General features: G+C 51.4%; 5 protein-coding genes across 5 annotated transcripts; 1 reads left to right on the top strand and 4 right to left on the bottom strand.

Annotated features, from left to right (window-relative positions):
• Positions 1-331: 331 nt before the first annotated feature.
• STEHIDRAFT_167480 (uncharacterized protein) lies at positions 332-2,440 on the bottom strand. Its single transcript, XM_007302745.1, has 12 exons — positions 2,377-2,440; positions 2,278-2,312; positions 2,044-2,215; positions 1,911-1,972; positions 1,746-1,843; positions 1,563-1,689; positions 1,308-1,445; positions 1,240-1,255; positions 1,114-1,180; positions 998-1,050; positions 549-906; positions 332-481 (listed from the first exon to the last, which is right to left on the bottom strand). The coding sequence occupies exons 1-11, from the start codon at positions 2,427-2,429 to the stop codon at positions 573-575; spliced, it is 1,155 nt and encodes a 384-aa protein (XP_007302807.1). The 5' UTR covers positions 2,430-2,440; the 3' UTR covers positions 332-481; positions 549-572.
• Positions 2,441-3,175: 735 nt separating this feature from the next.
• Positions 3,176-4,598, bottom strand: STEHIDRAFT_130096 (uncharacterized protein; the record flags this gene model as incomplete). Its single annotated transcript, XM_007302744.1, has 5 exons — positions 3,176-3,307; positions 3,384-3,480; positions 3,535-3,914; positions 3,968-4,049; positions 4,117-4,598. The coding sequence occupies 5 exons, from the start codon at positions 4,596-4,598 to the stop codon at positions 3,176-3,178; spliced, it is 1,173 nt and encodes a 390-aa protein (XP_007302806.1).
• Positions 4,599-5,659: 1,061 nt separating this feature from the next.
• STEHIDRAFT_95096 (Pkinase-domain-containing protein) lies at positions 5,660-10,188 on the bottom strand. Its single transcript, XM_007302743.1, has 14 exons — positions 10,120-10,188; positions 9,705-10,062; positions 9,584-9,642; positions 9,486-9,523; positions 9,318-9,371; positions 9,200-9,218; positions 9,044-9,136; positions 8,853-8,985; positions 8,390-8,799; positions 6,799-8,335; positions 6,567-6,718; positions 6,404-6,506; positions 6,015-6,335; positions 5,660-5,955 (listed from the first exon to the last, which is right to left on the bottom strand). The coding sequence occupies exons 1-10, from the start codon at positions 10,151-10,153 to the stop codon at positions 7,722-7,724; spliced, it is 1,812 nt and encodes a 603-aa protein (XP_007302805.1). The 5' UTR covers positions 10,154-10,188; the 3' UTR covers positions 5,660-5,955; positions 6,015-6,335; positions 6,404-6,506; positions 6,567-6,718; positions 6,799-7,721.
• Positions 10,189-10,757: 569 nt separating this feature from the next.
• Positions 10,758-14,047, bottom strand: STEHIDRAFT_167478 (DUF803-domain-containing protein). The gene is made up of 8 exons (XM_007302742.1): positions 13,009-14,047; positions 12,843-12,936; positions 12,718-12,777; positions 12,398-12,632; positions 12,215-12,312; positions 12,074-12,142; positions 11,383-11,919; positions 10,758-11,206 (listed from the first exon to the last, which is right to left on the bottom strand). The coding sequence occupies exons 1-8, from the start codon at positions 13,956-13,958 to the stop codon at positions 10,829-10,831; spliced, it is 2,421 nt and encodes an 806-aa protein (XP_007302804.1). The 5' UTR covers positions 13,959-14,047; the 3' UTR covers positions 10,758-10,828.
• A 217-nt stretch (positions 14,048-14,264) lies between these two features.
• On the top strand, positions 14,265-16,337 carry STEHIDRAFT_76896 (WD40 repeat-like protein). Its single transcript, XM_007302379.1, has 10 exons — positions 14,265-14,497; positions 14,583-14,684; positions 14,744-14,838; positions 14,913-14,970; positions 15,025-15,081; positions 15,155-15,244; positions 15,320-15,711; positions 15,799-15,871; positions 15,944-16,082; positions 16,152-16,337. Exons 1-10 carry the CDS (start codon positions 14,369-14,371, stop codon positions 16,238-16,240), a joined length of 1,224 nt encoding a protein of 407 aa, XP_007302441.1. The 5' UTR covers positions 14,265-14,368; the 3' UTR covers positions 16,241-16,337.
• Positions 16,338-16,402: the final 65 nt, after the last annotated feature.

Genomic DNA, 16,402 nt, shown 5'->3' with positions numbered 1-16,402 from the left:
TGCGAGGCGATGGCGAGGCGAGGAGTGTGGTAGGGGGTAGGGTGGCGAGACGATAAGAGGGAGACTTTGAACATAATAGCGCTCAAGGGGTTTTAAGTCATTCGCCTTGCGGGAACCGTCCCGCCTACGGCCTGTCTTCCGTCGTCGGCTCTGCCGTCGAGCGCAACAAGTCCGACGACTTGACTCGAGACCGAATGTAGACATCTGTAGTACTCAGTGTTATCAGTGAAAAGTTAGGCCAAGCGGAGCGGGACTGGATCAATTATTCGCGCCACATTCCGTTGCCTCGGCCTTGGACCACAACGGCAATACATTTTTATTCTATCTTATTCTCGATCAAGTCCAACAAACACAACACTGGTAAAGCAACTAGCTATCGTACATCCTTCTACACATGGCGATATCCGACAGAGGGGAGAAGACCGCTGGGAGTTGGTTCAATACCGAGAAGACGGAAAGATCCCTGGACCATCTCTACACCCTAATCTCGCGGAAGATCACTGTTAGGATGCCACATCTCAAGGCACAGCACAAATTATAAAACTCACTTCGTGAACCATCCTCCGTAACGCCTAAGCACTCTCTCTTGAGGTCAGTGGCACTCCAGCCTCTTCGTCCCCAACTTCCGCTTCAATCCTCGAGGCATTCGCTGTTCCGTTTCCTGGTCCGTTACTGCCCACGGTATCCTCACTATCTCGAAAGCCACTCTCATCGACCGACCATTGGCCAATTTCATCGAGAGTCCGTAGCGGGCCGCCGATATTTCCTAATAGCCTGCTAGTCTTATCGGGAGCGAACTCAATGCCGGTGAGTTGGCCTGTTCGGCGAGACGATGAGTCCGGATCCGGGGCAGTGTGCCAGGCTTTGAGATTGAGGTATAAACGATTTACGAGGATATTGGGAAGGCTGTAAAAATAGATGAGAATTGGCAAGATCAACGTGCTGAGCACGGAATCAAGTGTCAGTGATGATGGGGTTCGACGGGTGTTGAACGTACGCATTATATAGGGGTGTGAGTAGCAGGAAGAAGTTTGACGTTAATCCCGTAGGCTGTGTCGTCGAACGAGATCAGTACAGGCCAAAAAAAAACAGCAGGTAGAATAATTCACTTACGGCATTATCGTGTGTCATTGAATACAATTGTGTTCCTGTTACAGCGATGGCAATCAAGAACGAGAAGCTAACCGCGCGGGGCCACCTCAGTCTCATCCGTTCCGGAAGATGAATAGGGATACCCACAAGAAATACAATGTGCCTGTATAGTAGAGTAATTAGAGAGTGTGGCAGAAGTTGAGAATCGAACTGACCGTCGCGTAACAGAAGGTGGGTGATACTCGACTCCCCCATCAATCGCATCTGGCGAGCATGCTGGTACGTCTTCCTCAGCGTCATGGCGAATATGAGACCATCGAACAGGAGTTCCGTCACCACGACTGTGAACTGTACTACAAATATCACCCAAATTCAGCTTGCTGTTCTCGCAATCATGTCCTTGAATACTTACTTCTGAACTCAGCACACGTATTAGTAAAACAAATTGAATGTCATATGGCTGTGAACGCACCGTGAAAACAATTCGAGCTGCGAGTCCAGTCTTGTAGCGAAGACGCATACCGATACAGTATCATCCGGAATCCCAGTCTGGAGTATATCGTTTGTGGCCACGCCCACAGCCAGTGACAAAGACCACTAACAATGTCCGAGGCATGAATAAAGCATACGAGGAAGTGGGGAAGGAGGCGTACTATGGATTGCACCTGTGCGCCGATGGTGATCACCACTAGTACGACGAGCACCGTCAATGACCTCTCGTATAGAACGTACACCCGAAACACGAAAAGGCCTGTTGGCAGATAAGAGTAAGCTTTTCACCGTAAGACATATACGGCCTGAATGGTCAGACAACTCACAAGAGGTACATAACGAAGCAATAGTCTGAAATGTCAAGGGAGCGTAGAAGAAGTCATGGCAGCTGCGTGGCCAGGAAGTAAGCAACGAGGATGGCATGCCTAAGGAAGACGTATGATCGAACCAATCACTTACAACGATTCAGTCCGGCCGGGAAGTAGCAGCATGATAGTCTGACCGACACAACTGAAGAAAAAACTGTATCTGTTGACGAGATACAACACCGACATCACGTTCCATGGCTGAAGCCAGACGATGGGTATCTCCATCGTCCAGAACGTGAGGTTATATTCGTATATCCATATCGCTGGCGAGGACAGAACCGTTAGCAATCATGGATCAACAAAGGAGGTTCAGGTTAGTGCTCACCAGTGGCTGCCAGAACGATGTAATTGGCAAGTTGGCTGTGTACCAAGAATCAACGAATAAGTACTGGCCATAAGTCAACAAAAAAACATTCATACTCACGATGTCTCGAAACTCAACACCAGCTCCTGCAGACTAAGTTCCGAGTCCGACATGCGAGCTGACGTTGTCAGAGGTCGATGGGTCTTAGCGCAGGGGGATCTTTCCCATACCCCTCTTTTATTTCCAGTGCACAGCGTTGGCACCCCTGTCATCGCAGGGAAGGAACTTCTCTTTGAGCTATCGGCGAAATCCCTACAGCGGACGGTAAGCAGCAAAGACTGGTATGTTTCCTTAAGGACATATGTTCATAAAAGATACGGTTCCACCTATCTCTGGGCGCCGAGTCTAAGCGCCCCCAGGGCCACTCATCCCGCCGCCCGTGTCCTCTCCGTAAGTTTCTGAACTTTCTATCACAGGGTATCTATGTGTGCGGTATGCGTTAGATTGTATTTTGACCGACGAAGCTGCTCGGTGAATGCAGCCATGGTAGCACAGCAAGATTGACAAAAAGCAGTCCTGAGCATGTCGACAGAACGCCGAGATGATATCTCGTATTGTAAGTAGGCGGTCTCGATCACATGAGGCTCTGAAACAGGGCAAGATATTCATCGTGCCTTCGTGTATGCTGTAGACCTTTGATGAGAACTGTGATAAACTTAAAGGATGATACCTGATGGCAAGGGGCAGACGAAAAAGATAGAAAAGGTTCGGTGCCGGTACCTTGCAGTGCGAACAGCTTATGCATTTCAATTGGCATGGAGAAATATCGCTGTTGGTTCGTCGACCACATATATTGTGCAATGCATTCGCAGAGGGAACCCGAAAACGGGCAGAGGGAGCATAGTGAGAAGCACAGAAGCTACCGTCGTTTGTACTCGCAAGGCTTCAAGATCTGACCTTGCTGGAGGAGCTTCTCCCATTCACTATCTGGCTTCGGTTTTCGGGCGATCTTCTTGAAGTCGAACAGTGTGAAATGAGAGTTGCTATCATCCTGAAGAACCATGTCGGATTAAAGGTCAGATCATATGCAGCTTTTACGATGAAAGAATAGAGTTCGAAAAACCTACATGAGTTTTCAGACGAAACCCGAATGACGAGACAAATGACTTGAACCGCTCGACATCAGTGAAACGGCTGGAGACCTCGGCGATCTTGAGTTCCCCACTGCACGGAGGAGTGTGAGCCACACGCTAGATCCTTGCAGAAAAAAAGGCTTACTCAGGACGAAGAACCCTCCAGGCCTCCCGGATACAGTTTGGCCAGTTCGTGCCCATCAAACTGAGAGCGCATACGACCACGTCACAGACATGGCCATGTCCTTCGGTTTTGTTTACCTCACTGTTATCACCCGCGACCTCCGAGCCAGGTAACGGGAGCCGTCCAAAAATATCGGCCTCGAGGACGAAGACGCCGTCGCCAACAAGGTCAAAAGAAAGGACGGTGAATCCTTGAGGGATGAGAGCTTGAGCTAGTGCAGCATCACCACACCCAAGGTCTGCGATGACGCTCTTCGGAGGATACGAAGCCAATGTCGCGATATAATGTGAGACAGGATTCGAAGGCCAAGATTCGACTTGGTGACGAAAGCCCTTGTGATACTGATGGAGCAGACGTTATATTGAGTGGGACTGGATGATACATATGAACTCACCTCGTCGAAAACGTTCTTGTCTTCTCTCATCATCTTGTGTGCGCTCTCACTATCCGACTTGTACAGCACCTCGTTGATCCATCTGTCTCACAGCTGTCAGCGGAACTACACCATGGTAAAATGTAACACCAAGATAAAAGGTAACTCACCTGAAACGTGCACCGTCTAGACCGCTCTTCATGTTACTTTGAAGTGCTGTCAACCCTCCATTCGATTTCTGTGGCGCATTCTTCTTTTTCGAAGGCGTAGGAGGTGTGCTCGTCGGCGAAGAGGCGGGAGCTTTGCCTTTCTTCGAGGACTTGTTTTTCTGTGGCGGCGGGGATACAGCAGCGTGTGGACGTTCCTGCGACTCCTTTTCCTGATGCCCTGTCTGTTGCTTTGCGACAGACTTCCCATGGTCAGCCTTGTCACCACCTCGTGCCCTCTTGTTTTTCTTGTTGGACTTTGTTCGAGGAGAGTCTGATGTCTTGGAATCGTCCGTGTGCAGCTTCTTCATGAGTTTTTCGAAGTTGACCTCCGCCCCTTGGAGTTTGTCTGCATCGTCGGGCTGAGGCCGCTTGCGTTTTCGCGAGTTGGAGTCTAGAGCAGGCTTGGTGGGCACAGACCATCCAGGAACCTCAAAGAAAGACATAGTCAAGGTAATAGTGTTCAGCAAAACAGGAAATCAAAGTTAGCAAAGACAGACTGAGGTTCATCCCACGGTTCTCACGCCACGACTTCTCCGCCACCTCAACTGTCACCACCTCCCCGTTCGATGTGCCGAAATAATACTACCCATTCCTTCAACTCCTTGCTCACATGCCTTTACTGCGTATTCGTGTCACCTTTGTGAGCTTTTGTTTACCTCTAGGCTCCGTCGATTATGAAATATCAACTCATCGTGGACTATTTTGATGGAATTACTGCCTCACTTCGCCTTTCGATCTCTGCGTCAAAGTCATATCGAAGGTTAAATGGCGGATCGCACGAGCATTTTATTATAATCTGCAGAACTTATATGGGTCCCAGTGCCGTCCATAAATAAGGCCCTCGCCTTCATGTTGTTCACAACGGACCTCGACCTCCCCCGAAATGCCTTCCGCCGTGCGCCACCTTCTCTCCTATATCTGGTCGATATCCATTGCTGAACTCTTTTTAGGCCTTCTTGACTTCTCCAAAAGTGAATGGTCGTGGTTCCGCACTAGTCCTAGGCGCACTTGATGTGAGCTCAACTTCCCTTTCTCCGTCCACCAAGCTCTAACATTGTCTGTAGGATGAAACGCACTTGCTCAACGATAAACCTAAGGATGGCCATAATCGGGTTCACGAACTCAGAACAGCTCCAGTTCTTTCGCGCGAGGCCTTCAACACCAGTGTCATGAAGGATGCAATCGGGCAACATGGCGTCCTCGGATCTATGCAGAAGCTGCAGCAAGTCTTCGACTGTTCCTATCCGGTTGTACTTATTGTCGGGCTAACTACGATTCCAGTCATGCCAGCGGTGTCTACTCCACTCCAGATGACCCTTCGTTCTATCTGAACACTGTGAGTTTATCTCTCCACACCAACTTGAACTGCCCGCACTGAGTCCGCGATAGAATACGCCCTTCTCCGCCGTCGTCTGTGGCCTCCAAGGCGCAGGGAAATCCCACACCGTCTCAGTAATGCTAGAGACAATGTTCATCCCCGCTTGTCCCGCCGTCGGCTCCCTCACGAACCCTTTATCTGGCCTCGTACTGCACTTTGGCGAGACAGGTTCCTGTGCCAAACCCTGCGAAGCAGCGTTTCTATCCATCAGCTCATTCCCGGAGGTCCAAACGCCCAAAATCCACGTATATGTCTCTCCCTCTTCCTTGGATAAAATGACAAGACTCTACGCCAGTCTCGGAGGCCAAATCGTGGTGGAGCCTCTTTACTTCTCCGAATCAGAGCTCGATGCACAGGCGTTTCTGTCCATGATGGCCATCGGCTCCTCCGACTCAGCGCCATTGTATATGCAGACCGTACTTGTATGTTCTCCTTCACCCTACTTACGCCTTCGTGGCTAATTTCAACCCCATTTTCACAGGCTATTCTACGCAACATGGGCGAAAAGTACACCTACAAAGCCTTCATGGACGAGCTCGAGATCAAAAAGAAGGATCTGAACCCCGCGCAATTAGGGAGCCTCAAACAGAGGTTAGACCTGCTCCAGACCTTCACTCGAAAGAAGAAGAAAAGCCCAACGGCAGAGGCTCGCTTCGCGGGTGGGCAGATCACCATCATCGACCTCTCCGATCCGTTCATTGATCCTGCTGCGGCTTGTGGGCTTTTCGAGATCATCATCCGGTTGTTTGAGCGTGCGGATGTGGGCACTGGAAAGGTCCTTGTCGTGGATGAAGCGCACAAAGTATGTTCTAGTTTGACTTCTTCCACGAAATTTCCTGACATTATGTTACTTAACTGATATCGCTGTAGTACCTCTCGCAGACAAAAACATCTTCGGGCCTGACAAATGCCCTGCTCTCACTTATCCGCCAACAACGACATATGGCCATGCGCGTCATCGTCAGCACACAGGGTACGTTTCTCATTAGGGACCCTAGCCGCCATTGAGTCCGTACTGAATTTACGCTCACAGAACCCACCGTCATCCCTTCCGTGTTCATCGACCTATGTAGCGTAGTGATCCTACACCGGTTCTCCTCTTCGACTTGGTGGGGACACCTCACGAAACACGTCTCTGCTGACTTCTCACAGCAAGACGGGTTCGATCGAGTCGTTAATTTGAAGGTAAGCATCCGCTCGTGCACAACAGCCTATCGAAGTTTGCATGTTACGATAACTTCGACTCACGACATCTACGTATTCAGACAGGTGAAGCGATTCTCCTCGCGCCATCAGGCCTCGTGACAGTCCCTTCGACCTCGGACAAGGATTCCAACAAAGATATCGCTCAAATCGGCCGCGGATACATCGTGATGACGACCCGAAGGCGAGTGACGACAGACGGAGGAGCATCTATACTCGCCGTTGCATAGCCGTAAAAATACCATTTTCTTCGAGGAAGTGTTCGAATCCGCTTTTGCTAGTATCATGTTCTTGTTATTCGCAGCCGTTTCTTGTCAATCGAAAGGCTGATATCCAGACTACAATATGTGGTACTGCGTATAGCGCTATCAAAACACGAATGATACACAACTCATATACAAGTAAGACCACGAGTACAAGGACGAAAGACCGGACTTGTCGGTCATGGAGGAACCGACTCAAACTGGAAGCTGAGACGAAACGGACGAGATCGGAAGCGAAGATGTGTATGAGCGAGAACCAAAAGAAAAAATGTCGTGTGCGTGCGGGAATAACAATTATTTGAACGGACGGGAGAAAGGCGAAGATCCGAAGGCGGGGAGTGGAAAAAGGTAAGAACGCAGGAGGAAGCAAGGAAGAGGGAACAGTAAAGTCGGTGTCCATGACGTTGGGTGGCCTACTACATTGGATGGCCCGTATGGACAGTATGGAAACATATGGGAGCGGGGAGACGAGGGGGAGACAATGGAAGAGTGAGATATGAAATGCGATGCCCGAGAGAAGATGGCACGAAGATGATGGGCCAGGAGAGCTAGCTCCCTGTAGCTCAACCGGTATTTAGCCGCGCAGCGACTCTGAACGAAAGAGAGGGCTGAGTTCCTCAATTCCTTCGTCGGAAAACAACGACGGCTGCGACGAGATCCAAAGTGAAAAAAGGTGAACAAGGATGGGTAAGGAAACATATAAGCTAAGAAATCTCAACGGTTTACATCCTCATCGGACTTTGCGGCGCGTCGATCGTATCATTGTTTACGACCTGCCTCGCCAACGGACTCGGTTCCATCTGCCCCCTAGGCCCGCCCCTATTGTGTCGCCTTCCGAGCAACGTCGCACCGTCCAACGTCAAGTCGAAAGCACCTCCATGCGTGCGTTTCGGCGCATCGCGCTGTCCGGCCCGTCCATCGTACACTTCATTCTGTCCTTGACTTCTCGCCGCCTGTTGTTGCTGACGCTGATGATTCTCGTGGTCAGATAGTTCGTCATCCTCGTCATCCTCTTCGTTGAGTCCCTGGAGGAAACCAGCTTGACCAGCCCCACCACGACCCTTGTATGCTCGTCTCCGGGCGCCCTCTTCCTCCATCCTGTGCACAGCGTAGGTAATATCGAACGCCTCCTTGAGCGTAGCGATACCGGGTGACCGTACGTCGCGACCACCTCCTCGGGCGGCCTGCAACAGAGGAGAGTCCAAGGGAGCGGCGCGGGGTGTAGGAGGAGGCGGTGGGGCTGGGGCGGCGTTGCACCAGGGGTGTGCGAGGAACTCGTCGATGGTATATCGCTGGGCCGGATCCACACAGAGTAGGTGAGTAATCAGGTCCTTGGCTGAAATACGATTGTCAGTGTGGAAGTCTACAGGAAACGAGATTCTGAACAAACCTGTGGAGCTGATATCATCCCACCACGGACTGAGGAAGGTGTAATAACCACGGGCAACTTTCTCGGTGAGGACGTTGATGCTTTCGTCGTAAAAGGGAGGGAAACCGCAGAGAAGGGTATACAGAACGCAACCCATGGCCCACATGTCGACGCTCTTCGAATACCGCTCGTCCTTGACGATTTCTGGAGCGGTGTAGCCGACCGTCCCACATGGCGTCATTGTCTCCTCATTCCAAACGACCTTGGAGAGGCCGAAATCTGCGATCTTGACTCGGCCAATTCCTCCTCCTCCGACGCCGGGTATAAACTCGCCCTCATCTTCCTTCTCCTCGTCATATTGCCTCTGTACTGGGTGTTTAGAGGGTATGATTGGTATCCGGTCGAAAAGCAGGTTCTCGGGCTTGATGTCGCTACAAGCATAAATTAGGTGTGAACTGAGCGGTGGAGCGCTGATCCAACCTACCGGTGAACGACGCCACGCTCCTCATGGAGGTACCGGATACCATGCGCCACCTGCAGGATGACGTGCCGTGCGAGGTTCTCACTGAAGTAGGTTAGTTTAACGATCTGGTGGAATAGCTCGCCGCCTTCCATGACTAAGCAGGAGGGTACAAAATCAGAAGCTGCTGGATACTCTGCCAGCGGGCAACTCACGCTCAAGGACGAGGAAGTAGTGTTCTGGCGATTCTGAGAACGAGATAAGTTTGACAATGCCCGGGTGACTTGTTGTGCGCATGATTTGAACCTCTGAAAAAGGTATCGAATGTGGTCAGCAACCACACTTGCTGGAAAAGAGATAACTGGTTCAACCTTTGAGGATATTTGCGCGCTAAAAACAGGATAAACCCCGTCAGCAACCGACGAGGAGGTAAAGGTTTAAAAATCGAGAAAAAAAGAAAGAACGACGAAAAAAAGAAGTGCACTGCACCTCTGTGACGCGGGGGCGTTTCTTAAACTGAGGATTTAGATGTTTGTCGCCAGCCTGTATAGAGTAATGTCGTATAGTACGAGTACGGGACGTACAGTAAGGGGAGCGGAATCAGCGTGGAAGAAGATATACAGTAAAAGAGAAAGAGACAAGGAAACAAATGCTAACCTGAGATGATGTCAGTTCGTACTTGCGAACGACCTTAACTAGTAGCAGCAGGAGGCGTGAGCGTTAATCGAAGAGTGCAAAATGAAGAATGGGCATACCGGCGACTTTCTTTCCGGTCTGAGCATCTACGGCCTTGTAGACATTGGAAAATGCACCGCTGGAAGAGGGACGTCAGCTATGAGGATCATGTCGTCATCGAGATGGATGGGGCGGACGTACTCTCCCATCTTGTCGACGAGCTTGAAGCGCTCGAGTCCCTTGTAGACCGGCATCTTCTCCTTTCCGGCGCGTTCCTCCTGCACTATTTGTTCGATTTCTTTCGAGTATTGTTGAGCCGTGCTGGACGACTTTTGCGCAGCAATGACGGGAACATTGGCGGCTTGCTGCTGTTGTACTTTCTCAGCCTGAGCACGGTCCTGCTGGCGGGTCTGCGACTGCGGTGTAGACTGACTCGTACGCGGCGTTGGCTCTGCCGATGTGCGTGAGGATGTTGAATCTCGCGTTGAAGAGACCGTCGAGGGGGGTACGGAAAACTCGTCTTGTCTGTGGTTGTGGGCCCTTCCATGGCGGATAAGGTCTGAAGCGAGTAAAGATGAGTGTACAGAGGAACGGTGAGCGCAGGGTGCGTGCTCACTCTTGAAGGCGTCGACGACGGTACCGGGAGGCATGGCGGGCTGGTGGTTGTGGATGAGGTGCGTGAAGGATGGTGTGGGCAGAGGGAAGGCGCGCCGGTGCGGGAAGATTCTGAGAAGATGGCTGACCGCGTTCCTGTCTCCTTTTCATCCTCCGACTGACGTCATTTTTTCGTACGTCATCTCCACTTCGCCGCGTTCGGCCCTCTCCGAGTCCACTCCATCCCTCGTCGTTCCTGCCCTCGCTGTCCATCTTCTGCCCTTGAGTACTTCATTCAGGCCCTTCATATCTCCAGGAGTAAAACCACTGACCTTCCACAGACATCTTTTTGGTATACGTTCTGTCACCTACCGGACGTGTTTAGCAGACGAATTTGTGCTCTAAATCCGTCACCAACTCTCCACTGATGTGCACTCCATAAGATCAAACGCTAGGCAAGACCTGGACATACATCCATAACTACCGCACAGCTCCGCTAGGCGCCTCAATTTCCTGAGTAAGCAGTGTCTGCCCAAGTTATGCCTCGAAGAATGATCCCATCCCCCGACGACGAGCCGAATGAGCTCATCATCCATTGAGAACACTCGCACCAACTGCTGTAACGCAGCACCACGATCAGTAGTGAATAATGTATTGCGTCTGGAACATACTATACTCCTACACCTCTAGTACATCATGCATTCCAAGGTCCTTGTGCCGCTACGAAAGTCCTAGCTCCTCGATCTACTACTGCGCCTACTCCCACCCTCGCTCCCTTCTGCCCTCTCTCTCGTCGAAGACCTCGTCCGCGTCCTCGTAGGCTGACCGGGGCTCCCAACACTCGCAGTTGCGTTCCTCATCCCAGCCGGAGGCGCAGGTAACGACGACCGAAGCGCCCTCCGGCCGCCCTGTCGTCCGTACGCATGTGGGCTGTTAGACCCTCCCCGTTCCTCTCCCACCCAGCTAACCGCCCTTCTTCGCGACTCCAACCCTTGGCCTGACGTGCTTGGAGTGGCTGTCACCCCGCGTTCGACGTCCTGGTGTGGTGAGGAGCCGGAGTATGACCAAATGTCGTCGTCCCGCGGAGGAGTGTGTACGAGGAGCAGCCGCTATAATAAACGAACCGAACAGAACCTGTCAGCTCTACGTCCCGTGAAATGGCAACGGGCAATTATAGATCAAAGAAGGAGGAGCATTGGTAGCGATGCGAACCAAAGCCTCCGCCAATCACAAAGCGAGCTCCCTGATAATAAACAGACTCGAACCGAACTGTGAAAAAACGTACCTGCGCAGGCGAAATTCCCACCAAACTGATCGCCGAATGTCTCGTCCTCAGCACGGGCATACTCCCGACCGCTCCAACATCGAGTTCCTCCCCTTCCATCAAATCGAACACACCCATAATCCCCTTCCTCCTCCCCATACTTCCCGTCCTCTGCCTCCTCCCATAGCTACTCGCCACGCTCCCAGGCGCGGTTTGCCCTGCGCCCGCACCCGCACCCGCACCACCATCCGCCCCAGCCCCCCTTCCAACGGCCATCGATATCTCCAACTCCGCACCCCCTTCCTCAGCCAGTCGATCCCCGTCTTCCGCTCCAGAAGCAGGCGCAGTCCTCGATCTGGAATTATTTGACGCGCTCCTCGACGACGACGACGAATTCGGGTCCCAAGCGATGACCCACACGCCGGCGAAGGTGGCTCCACACCCGTAGACGAACGTCACGAACTGGTGGAACTGCGCTTTTTCGAAATCGCGGTAGAGGATGGCGGAGCCTGTTATCGCGGAGAGGTTGAAGAGGACGAATTGGATCGGGATGACGACCTGTGGGTGTGTGGTGTTGATATGAGTGTGATACGGTGGTGCGGGATGTGCAATTAATGAATTTGGGGGGGTAAGACGGAGTTCCACAGAAAAGAAAGTAATGGTCAACTCAGTGAACGAGGGTGAAATTGTGTTAGAGAAGTATTGTGCGCACTTTCGCGTCGAATCGCATGAGTGCACGATTAAGATACTTGATTTGACCGACTCCAGTACCTATCAAGACCTGTTACAAATGTGTCGTACCCATATTTAGATCTTTCAGTAACTTCGCTGAAATGATAGTTGTTTTGCATACCGCAAGGATAGGATACGTTATCCATTCCGTGAAGATTTTTATCCACTCCATCGTGAGCAGTGTCGATACGCCCTTGGTCGCCAATACTGTAAATCCACCTGTGCAAATATGACCAAAATATATACACAACCGAGTCAGTCAAATGCATAGAGACCAAAAGTGCCTCCCGAGTACTAGACATACCGAATAGAGCACACAATCCAACGTCCACAAACACATACTGCCTCCCTAACCGTCCCCTCGACAGGCCAGCAAGGACGACCGCAGCCGTGACGTATACGAGGGAATATACGAGGAATGCACGTTGAGAGATAGCTTTGATGAGGCCGGAAGGTGAAAGGCGGGTTTCGGAGGTGTTGGAGGAGAGGACGACCGTGATTGCACCGATTATGGCGAGAGTTATGCCGAATAGGTCGCGCTGTGTACGCGAGTTTGATTCAAGGAGGTAAGACGTGAACTTATGACAGGAGTTATGAGCGGACGGTGGAAAATAGAGTCCGTACCTTACGGAAACGTTCTTTGAGGATGAGAGGAGCGAAGACGCAATTCGCTATCAGAGCGAACTATCGAGAAGATGCATCAGAGCATGATTTTGAAGAATGGGTAACATTATATGTTCAACACATACTGTTCCGAGTGGGGCTACGATAGACGCAGGCGCGTACGCGTAGGAGATGAAGTTGCCACATTCACCAATGTTCATGAGCAAGAAGCCGCACCACCTAGACACGCACAGAACAGTTAACATAAGATTACAGAGTCGGTACTTTGAACGGGATAGAATAAAGACATACCAGAGCTTTGATTTTAGGTATCTCGATTCTGATTCCCTACCCTCCTCATTCATAACATTCCCGTTCTCACCTTCCTCTTCATGATCCTCAAGCAGAGGATCCTCTTCACCTACCGTCTTCAATCTCTCATGCGTCTCTCCGTTCCCATTCACTGCTTTAACTTTCCGTGTCGGCCTCCACCTCAACAAAGTTCTCAATCCCTTCCTAGCCTGTCCCCTTCCACCTTCATCAGCATCATGACCATTTGACGCAACACTGACATTTTCGGTAGGAACTTCAGTGACGATGGCACCGTACGAGCGGTGTCCATTTTGGGGCTGAATGGGAGGCGTGGCCAGGGGCGAAGGCACGACCGAAACGGCAGGAAATGGTTGTGAATTGATGTCGACGTCCGCATTCGTTATAGTGCCCGGTTGAAGGTGAGACGGCAGCGGTGAGAGTGTCAACGATGCAGTCGAAGGTGGCGACTTCCAAGCTTCCGACTCTCTAAACAACAACTCATCAACACTCCGTCTCTCTTCCTCCTCATTCCCAGCCCTATCTCGATCATCAACGTCATCCCTCCTCACAGCTCTTTCAGTCCTCACACTACTCCCCTCACTAGCCCCATCCACACCGTCACCCTCATCTTCTTCACCATCACCATCTAGCTCCATCCCATTAGCATGTTCCTCAGCCCAGGGGTTCCGCTCCTCCCATTCCCTCTCCAACCTCCGATGCGCCAGCTTCTGTAGGTTCAACGCCAGACTAATGAGCATATTGCCAGCGATTGCGGCACTGATACCCGCGACGGTGCTTCTAGAGAGATTAGGGAATCCGAATCCCGCGCCAATATCTTCCAGGCCCGAGAAAATGTGCCAGGATGTCGAGTTCATTAGTTCGGGGAAGGGAGCGCGAGTGCTATTGCTATTGCCGATTATCAGGTTCATAGCATTAGAAAGAGGCGACATCGTAGCTCGTCAATCTACGAGCTCGGACAAGAGCTCGACTATAACCGGAGTAGACTAGCGGGTATAGGTATGTAGACTGCAGGGAAAGGACAAGGGAAGGATAGATAACCCGAGGCAGGAACGGAGGAGCAAGCATGCAAAGCGCGGTTGCAGGAACGTTTGCGTCTGCCAAATAGCCGGTCCATGACATTATGACCGTCATTGCCTCCGTTTACAGAACAACGCCATACGACGGGAACATGGCGATCGGGAATCATGTTCTGGTCCGTCGCGACTCGCCGAGCGTGACGTCGACGACGTGGACGCGCCTTCCCTCACAACAACAGGCCAACAACACTAACCTTCGCTTCTGCACATAACTGCAACATAGTCTCTCTGCTCTCGTGCAGAATAATCGGTTATTGAACTAGATGCGCGCCCGACATGTAGCCCATGCGCTCGCGAGCTTCCCCGTCTATTCCGCTGCGTTTCTCTCGCCGTATGAGCTCGTTCTCGGCGGCGGAGGTGGTACGACGAAGAGTGGTATCAAGAATAAGTTGGTAGGTCCCTTCCATACTCCATTGACGTGTCTATGGTCCAGATGCTGATTCTGTGCCGTTTAACGTTGCTTGAATGACGCGATAGAGGCTCTACGCGATGGATGAGACTCTCAACCTGAAGCTCGTAGACGAGACCGAACTCGGGAGTGGCGAGGACGCGCCGATGAGCATGGCTGCACATCCAGAGGTATATACCATCTGTTATCCTACAGTTATGATCTGCAATGTCTCTAACGCGTCGAGAAGGAACGGAAAGTGGTGTGTGGCGTGAATAGCGCGGTGGACAAGGTCCAGAAGGGGGAGAATCAGAACTGTCGGTTTTATAATATCGAGCGGATGAGGTGCGTATTATATTGCTACCTGCTCTAGGTTTGTGAGCGTTGTCTGATGGATGACTTATGTTCTGCTAATGAAGGTTGAAGTTTGACACTATGCGCGGAACACTGAGTATGAAAGACGAGGAGGACTACCAAGTATGTTCGTCTTCTAGATATGTGCATTAACGATTGGCCTGAGGTTCCACCCAGCGTGTCACCGCATTCTCTCCAGATGGTCGTTACCTCGCTGTGGCGGGTACACAAGAAGTACGTGACTTCTGTTTCGCTCACAGATGTCACTCCTGCTCACCGAAGTCGACTTTATACGTACACTACACAGTTGACGGTATTCACCTTCCCTGAGCTCAAACCTACATCAATCCGCCTAGACAAAGGCGAAATCTACGACGTCTCCTTCTCAGATTCCTTAGTACGTCCCATTGACGCATCCTGCTCCTCGCCCCCATCCATCAACCGTAATGACCATCCACCTCCAACCACATAGCTCGTAGTCACTACAAAGCTCAACCTTCTAGTCTACTCCCTCCCCTCATCTCCGTCCCCTCCTTCATCAAACTCCGAAAAAGGCAAATCCAAAGAAACCTCCACCTCCTCGGACGCCGACCCAGCACCCTACACCCTCCTCCTCACCATCGCCTCCCCCAAACTCCCCGGTGCCGGCCCCGACGCCATCGCTTCCTTCCGCGCCTCCGCCTTTCACCCTCTCGAGCCCCGCGTATTCTACACCGTCCTGAACGCGACATTACCGAGGAAGAAGGGAGTGAAGACGGCACCGAAGAGGGCGTATATCGTGAAGTGGCATGTGAATGCGGATGGGTGGAAGGCGGATAGGGTGAGGAAGGTGGGAGACAAGGGGGTTGCGTCGTTTGATATCAGGTATGCAACTCCTTCTACCTTGGAAGTTCGACGTTACGGTCATGCGTGAGTAGTTATTGACGGCCGATGTTCTATGCCTTATTACAGTCCGAACGGTAAATGGATAGCATTCGGTTCGTCGGATTGTTCAGTCGGTGTATTGGACTCTTGGACACTAGTCGTGCGTACTCTTCCCATAAATCAACTCCTCTTTCTATTTCTATCGAGCTGATACACTTAACGTTCTGTCCAGCCTCTCCTAACGATCCTCAAAGCCCACGAACTCCCCTCAACAATGCTCCGTTTCAACCCAAGCTCGAGTCTTCTCGTCTCAGGAAGCGCGGACAGCACGGTGCGCGTAGTCTCGATACCGAACGGACTCGGGGATTCATGTACGTTTGCTCTCTCCTACGCCCTTTACCTGGTGATTTGGCCGTAATGCTGACGTATGACGTTTGCAGCTTGGCCGACGGTGTTGATCGTGATTATGGGTGTATTTGCGGTGTTGTTCGCGATTGTGTTGCAGATGTATATTGCTGGTGTTCTTTGAACTGCAGGGAGCAAGGATTTTTATTATTTGGATCGCTGTCTGCTCGGGTAGCTTTGTTTTTCTTTTCGGTCCTGTGGTCGGGGGTCGGCGTTTTATATATCATAGACCTTTCAAATATTACAACATGGATCCGTCTTCTTGACGAGTCGTCGATAGTTGAAG

The sequence above is a fragment of the Stereum hirsutum genome (assembly GCF_000264905.1).
Source record: "Stereum hirsutum FP-91666 SS1 unplaced genomic scaffold STEHIscaffold_5, whole genome shotgun sequence".
In the NCBI taxonomy this organism is placed as follows: Eukaryota; Fungi; Basidiomycota; class Agaricomycetes; order Russulales; family Stereaceae; genus Stereum; species Stereum hirsutum.
Note: the sequence above shows the minus strand (reverse complement) of the source record. Positions and strands in the feature narration are given on the sequence as shown.

Excerpts from the sequence above, each read along its gene's own strand:
- STEHIDRAFT_167480 (XM_007302745.1), bottom strand. The coding sequence starts at position 2,429 with ATGTCGGACTCGGAACTTAGTCTGCAGGAGCTGGTGTTGAGTTTCGAG. Across the intron at positions 2,216-2,277 it reads CATCGTTCTGGCAGCCACTG|CGATATGGATATACGAATAT; the intron begins GTGAGCACTAAC and ends TGTCCTCGCCAG. Across the intron at positions 1,446-1,562 it reads GCTCGAATTGTTTTCACGGT|TACAGTTCACAGTCGTGGTG; the intron begins GCGTTCACAGCC and ends TGATATTTGTAG.
- STEHIDRAFT_95096 (XM_007302743.1), bottom strand. The coding sequence starts at position 10,153 with ATGCCTCCCGGTACCGTCGTCGACGCCTTCAAGA. Across the intron at positions 10,063-10,119 it reads CGTCGTCGACGCCTTCAAGA|ACCTTATCCGCCATGGAAGG; the intron begins GTGAGCACGCAC and ends TACTCGCTTCAG. Across the intron at positions 9,372-9,485 it reads ACGAACTGACATCATCTCAG|GCTGGCGACAAACATCTAAA; the intron begins GTTAGCATTTGT and ends TACTCTATACAG.
- STEHIDRAFT_167478 (XM_007302742.1), bottom strand. The coding sequence starts at position 13,958 with ATGTCGCCTCTTTCTAATGCTATGAACCTGATAATCGGCAATAGCAAT. Across the intron at positions 12,778-12,842 it reads TCGTAGCCCCACTCGGAACA|TTCGCTCTGATAGCGAATTG; the intron begins GTATGTGTTGAA and ends TCTTCTCGATAG. Across the intron at positions 12,313-12,397 it reads TGGATTGTGTGCTCTATTCG|GTGGATTTACAGTATTGGCG; the intron begins GTATGTCTAGTA and ends ATATTTGCACAG.
- STEHIDRAFT_76896 (XM_007302379.1), top strand. The coding sequence starts at position 14,369 with ATGCGCGCCCGACATGTAGCCCATGCGCTCGCGAGCTTCCCCGTCTAT. Across the intron at positions 14,839-14,912 it reads TATAATATCGAGCGGATGAG|GTTGAAGTTTGACACTATGC; the intron begins GTGCGTATTATA and ends CTGCTAATGAAG. Across the intron at positions 14,971-15,024 it reads AAGACGAGGAGGACTACCAA|CGTGTCACCGCATTCTCTCC; the intron begins GTATGTTCGTCT and ends GGTTCCACCCAG.